The following is a 6,000-nucleotide window of genomic DNA, read 5'->3' as shown; positions in this document are numbered from 1 at the left end:
CTGTCTTGCAGCTCCTCTTCCACTGCTCCGCGTAGTTGGCATATGACGGTCTTACAGAACAGGCTGAACTTGTTCCAGTTCTCGTCCTTGGCGGTCACCGTGGCCATAAAGTTGTCCACGTCTATCTTCTCGCCAAGACCGCTTCCCAGCTCGGTTCTTCTGTCAGTCCACTTGGGGCACGTAAAGAGGACGTGCTCCGCGTCGTCGTTGTGATCTCCGCAATCTAAACATTGGCTGTCAGTGTCCTTCCCGATTCTTCTCCTGTAGACACTGAAGATTCCATGCCAGGTTAGCAGCTGCATCGTATGGTGATCTATTTCTTTTTTCTCCTTGGCAAAAAGGAGCGCGTTCGGTATTAATTTCTTGGTGCTGTTATCCCTCCTATACGCTTCCCATTCCTTTTGCCATTCGTCCTTTGTCTCCTTCCGGATCATCTCCAGCTCGTCCTTCAGTGCGCTGTCCTTCAGTGCCGTCTCCTACGCAGATCCTGGTCTTGTGGATCCTGGTTCTATCATATGCTTCTTTTAGTTGCTTCACCTTGATGTAGATCGGTAGATTACCGGTCAAGACGCAAAGCGCTGCGTGAGAGACAGTACGGTATGACGTAGTTGTAATGCACAGGGCAGTTCTTTGCGCCCTTTTCAACATCCTCCTTATTTCGGCTGGGCCCGCCCACACTGCTGCACCACAGGTTACGATAGACTCCCATGCGTTGTAGTAGAGCCTACGAGCCAAGCAGAGCGGCCCGTTGATTTTCGGCAGGATGCCCCTGAGTGCTCTGACCATCTTGTCGGCGCTACTACAAACCGTTTCTATGTGCTTGTCGAAACTCCTGTGTGTGCCGATCGAGACACCGAGGTATTTATCCGCTCGAACGTTTCGATGTCCGAGGTACCTAATTTGATTCCGATCACTCTCGGCACCCGCATCCCAGTGATGAGCATTATTTCCGTCTTCTCTCTCGCCAGCGTGAGTATTATATGTATTAATAATAATTAAGTTATACTAATAACGCTGTTGATTATTAAGCCAAAATAGTATTTTAACTTTGTATAATTTATGCATTAATCAGAAATAAAAATATAAAAAAAAATTGACTGTTTCTTATTATTTATTATACCAATATAATTCAACAAAAATTACGGTGTCAATCTCTTTATATCCTCGGGACGAAAATCTATCCTCATAGAAGCAATACGTCGAACTTCAGCAGGTGTTAATCTCCATGCAATCGCATCTGCACCACAATAATTTACTAGTTCTTCTACTTTTTCAACGCTTAATATGGTAGCTATTTGCGTTAATCGTGCAAATTTATCACGTACAGACCATGAGGTAACAGCGGCTAAGTAACTTGCTAATGACCTTACTTCTTTATCAAGTATAAGATCTACCGCCTAAAAAATTATTGATTATGATGGAATAAATATTAAAATTATAATAAATTCATAAAATATACATACTCTGTTAAAAGTAGACTTTAATACAACTTTTTCTAAACGAGCTGTTACTTCAGCAGTAAGAAGACCAATTAAAGCATCATAATTAGGTGCTGTTAAACTTCCCTTAAAACTTTGAAGTAAAAATTCTAAATTCATAATTAAAGATTGTACGAAAGGTCCATCTGTTTCATTTCTTAATAAGTCATCCTACGGATATTGACGAATCGTTACGAGTTTTTTATTTCCTTAACTCATTTTAATCATTTCTTATGATTATATACTTTGTTTACCTCGTTCATATGATGATGCACTGATAAGAATGCATCGACCCAAAGTGTAACCCTCGGTTTGACAGCGCTTACTCGTAACTGTTCTAGAGCATAATCATTAACCGCTCGTAAAATCGACATAATTCTGGAAATAATACCACTAATACCAAATTTAAAGTTGGGAATGCCTGAATATTTAGTACAAGATGGAAATAGCTGCAGTTACGAATAACAAAGTTTGGAAGACAGTTCGCTAAATAAGATTGGTATAGAAGATACATCATCTAATACTCCTGATCATGATCAGCAACCTGACATTTTATTCGAGCAATCAGTCTACTTCAGATAGCTTGGATCTCAAACATCAAACAACTGATGTTGGTAAGATCTTTATTATTTTATTCTATTTTTAAAGCGTAGGGGGATATGTTGCATAATCTTGTTTGTTAACTAGGGCACTTGCGTTCGAAACCTAGTACTTCTGGAGAAAGATTAGCACAAGAAGCAGTGCAGGGTAAGTGTTTCCCTAATCAGTATTTACTTTACCTTACTATGACACACGATATAATCTTTTATTCCTCTAATCTTTTAATCTTTTAAAATAAATATTAACAATTACCAGAACTGTATTAAGAAGTTATTATCAATAAAGCGTACATAATATAATAGAATCTGTAATTCCTAGTGTTTTACTCGTATATGTACAACAATTTGAATCAGATATGATGATATTTGATATTTATATCGAAGATTTAATTAAGAGAAATGGCATTGTAAACTAACTTTAAGTTTTGCACCCATATATTGCTGATGCTAATGATTCCTAATTGTTAAGGTTATTCAGTGGATGGAATTAAAGAAATGCGCGAGCAAACTACAAGGTATTGAAAGTGTATATATTGTGAATAATAAATTACAAAATATGTAGTACTATGTAAGCCGATCCAGATCCTCTCGCTAGCAACGTTACCCTGAGACTGAAACAACTGCCTAAACCAACGTCGGACGTGTACCGCTTATGGTCTTTCCTCGACGCATTCTTTTGTCTATGCGCTTTCGAAGACCTTAGGCGGTTGAGAAACCGAAAACCAGATGTAGAGTTTTCTCAGAAGTGACGATCACTTCAACACCCTCCCTAAAACTCTACATCGGTCTATACAATTATCTCTTTGTAAATATTCGAAGCTTAATTTCGTCAATACCTTTCTCTTTATTATTCAAATTAATTTATTACTCAAAATACTACAAGAAGACTTAACAGATCATGTAGAGTTTTTCCTTTTTTTTTTTTCATGTAATAACCACTTCGATACCCTCCCTAAAAACTCTACATCTTTACAAAAATTACCTCTTAATATCTCTTTTATTTTTCAAACCTAATTTCTGTCTCAAATAGTCAAATCTTGGTTTTGGCAACGCCTTTGTATATATATATCTGCCAGTTGTTCTTCGCTTGTTACGTACGTTACATCAATTTCGCCTCTATTGTATAAATCTCGCAAGAAATGATATCTTACATCAATATGCTTACTTCTTTGATGGAATTCCGGATTCTTAATTAATTTCGCGGCACTAGTATTGTCTACATATAGCGTATACTTGAGGATATCTATTTTACATTCAAGAAATATTTTCTTCAGCCACATAATTTCTTTCGCTCCTGAGGCTGCACTGACATACTCAGCTTCTGTCGTAGATAAAGCTATACATTGTTGTCGCTTACATTGCCATGTAATGGCCACATTCGCATACTTACATACAACGCCTGATGTCGACTTTCTTGTGTCTTTGTCGCCTGCATAGTCAGCATCGCTGAAGGTTTCGAGACTACCTGCTTTTGTATATAAGAGTCCCATGTCCGCGGTCCCTTTTATGTAGCGTAAAATTCGTTTGACTAATTTCCACTGTTGCTTATTTGGATTTTCTAAATGTCTCGACGCTATATTTATTGCAAAGCTAATGTCTGGCCTACTTACGGTTTGTAGAAACATTAAGTTTCCTACAGCTTCTCTGTATGGTGCGTTACAATCATTATTGCCTATGTTACTTTCATTCCAATTAGTCTCAATAGGTGTAGAAACACTGTTTGTCTCATTCATATTAAATTTCTCTAATATGCTTTCGATATACCTACTCTGATGAATAAATATCGAACCATCTTCTAGTCTATTAATTTCAAGTCCAAGAAAACTCTTTACTTCTTTCGAACTCGTAATTTTGAATTCTTTATTTAAATTGCTAAAAAATTTATCGATTAGAGATTCGTCTGAGGCTGCTACCAGTCCATCGTCTACGTATATGGTCATCAACATTAATTTGTCATCTTCTCTATAAATATAAAAGCAATTATCTGCGTTACTCTGATAAAATTTTAAATCTGAGATAAATTTTGTGAAACGTTCCGTCCAACATCTTGGAGACTGCTTTAAGCCATATAGGCTTTTTAGCAATTTACAAACGCGATTTGGACCATCATCAAAACCTTTAGGTTGTTTCATATAAATGTCTTCTTTCAGACTTCCATATAAAAATGCGGTTTTAATGTCAAACTGTCCAAGGTGTAAATTATTTTTGGCAGCCATACTAAGCATTAATCTAATTGTGTCAAACCGAGCAACGGGACTATAGGTTTCCTTATAGTCTATGCCTTCTTTCTGTGAACACCCTTTAATCACAAGTCGCGCTTTATATCGTTCCGAATTGTCCGGATTTTGCTTTATCGTTAAAACCCACCAATTGCTAAGTATCTTTTGATCTTTTCGTTTTTCTACAAGGATCCACGTCTTATTTTCATGGTGCGATTTCATTTCATCACTCATAGCCGCTTTCCATAATTCTTTCTTTTCGGATCTCATCGCTTCGTTAAAATCCACCGGTAATTTTTCCGCTACGTACGTTACTGGACTACCATAAAAATCGGTTCGTTTTATTTTGTCTCTATCTCTCAATTGTCTCACATTCTCGTTGGTTACATGAGGTTGTTTTTCATGTTCACTCACTGCGCTTTCATACGTACATGCTCTATCGTTCTGCGTACACACATCTTCGCGCTCGACAATTTTCGGTAAATTTATACTAACGAATTTTGCAGTTTCTAGTTCGGGCTTAAATATTACGTCACGGCTTAATATTACATTTCTTACGGTCGGCACGTATATTCGATACCCTCGTCCGTCATCTAAATAGCCTACCCAATATCCTTTGTTAGCCTTTTTGTCAAGTTTACTTCTCTTTTCCGCAGGTATGTGTGCAAAGCATTCAGTACCGAAAACTCTAAACTTTTCTACATCTGGGGATTTCCCGTACCATAGTTCATATGGTGTTTTATTGTCTTGTCCTGTTGGCCCTGTCTTATTTATGACATGCACTGCTGTGTTCATGGCTTCGGCCCATAAAAACAACGGTAGGATTGGTTTCGAATGTAGCATTGACCGGCCTGCCTCTACTATTGTTCTATTTTCTCTTTCTGCAACGCCATTCTGTTCAGGAGTGTATGGGACGTTAACCGTGTGCCTAATTCCCTGACTTCTTAAAAATTCTTTAACCTCTTTATTTTTGAATTCTTTCCCTCCGTCACTATGAATTTCTTTGATCTTACTATTGAATTGGTTTTCGACTTCTAAACAAAAAGTTTTTAGCTTTTCGATTACTTCTGACTTATGTCGTAAGAAGTAAATCTTCGTGAATTTCGAAAAATCGTCTTTAAATATCAAAAAATACAGTTTCTTTCCTAATGACTCGACTTCCATAGGTCCACATACATCCGTATAAATAATTTCGCGAGGTTTAGTCGCACGCTTGATTTTCTCGTGAAAACTCGATCTATGATGTTTCCCGTATGCGCAACCTTCACAGAAAAAGCTACTATCCTCTACAACTTTTATATTTAAATTCTTTAAGAAATCCTTAACGTGTCTGATGTTTTGATGACATAGCCGTTCGTGCCATAATTGCAACGTATCCGCGTTTGATTCCGCTCTATTGCTAAGATTGCAAACTGACGGTACGATAACTCGCATATCGACCTTATATAAATTTCCGATAACCGAACCTCTTGCTATTACCTTCTTGTTTTGTAGAAATATACATTTTTCCCCATCCTTTAAAATACAAAAGTCTATACCCCTCCTTGCGACAGATCTAATGGAAAACAGATTTCTTTTCATACCTGGTACATATAATACATCCTTCATTGTACATGCTACCCATTTGTCATCCACAAAAGCCTCTACTTTGATTTTTCCTCTGCCGCATGCTTCCATGAATGTACCATCGCCGATCTCTATCTT

The 6,000-nt window shown here is 37.4% G+C and overlaps 1 protein-coding gene across 1 annotated transcript; it reads right to left on the bottom strand.

Moving 5' to 3' along the window:
* Positions 1-1,103: 1,103 nt before the first annotated feature.
* LOC132915614 (conserved oligomeric Golgi complex subunit 4-like) lies at positions 1,104-1,600 on the bottom strand. Its single transcript, XM_060975448.1, has 2 exons — positions 1,464-1,600; positions 1,104-1,397 (listed from the first exon to the last, which is right to left on the bottom strand). The coding sequence occupies exons 1-2, from the start codon at positions 1,596-1,598 to the stop codon at positions 1,140-1,142; spliced, it is 393 nt and encodes a 130-aa protein (XP_060831431.1). The 5' UTR covers positions 1,599-1,600; the 3' UTR covers positions 1,104-1,139.
* Between the last annotated feature and the right edge of the window lie 4,400 nt (positions 1,601-6,000).

Source organism: Bombus pascuorum, unplaced genomic scaffold, assembly GCF_905332965.1.
Source record: "Bombus pascuorum unplaced genomic scaffold, iyBomPasc1.1, whole genome shotgun sequence".
NCBI classification, from domain to species: Eukaryota; Metazoa; Arthropoda; class Insecta; order Hymenoptera; family Apidae; genus Bombus; species Bombus pascuorum.
Note: the sequence above shows the minus strand (reverse complement) of the source record. Positions and strands in the feature narration are given on the sequence as shown.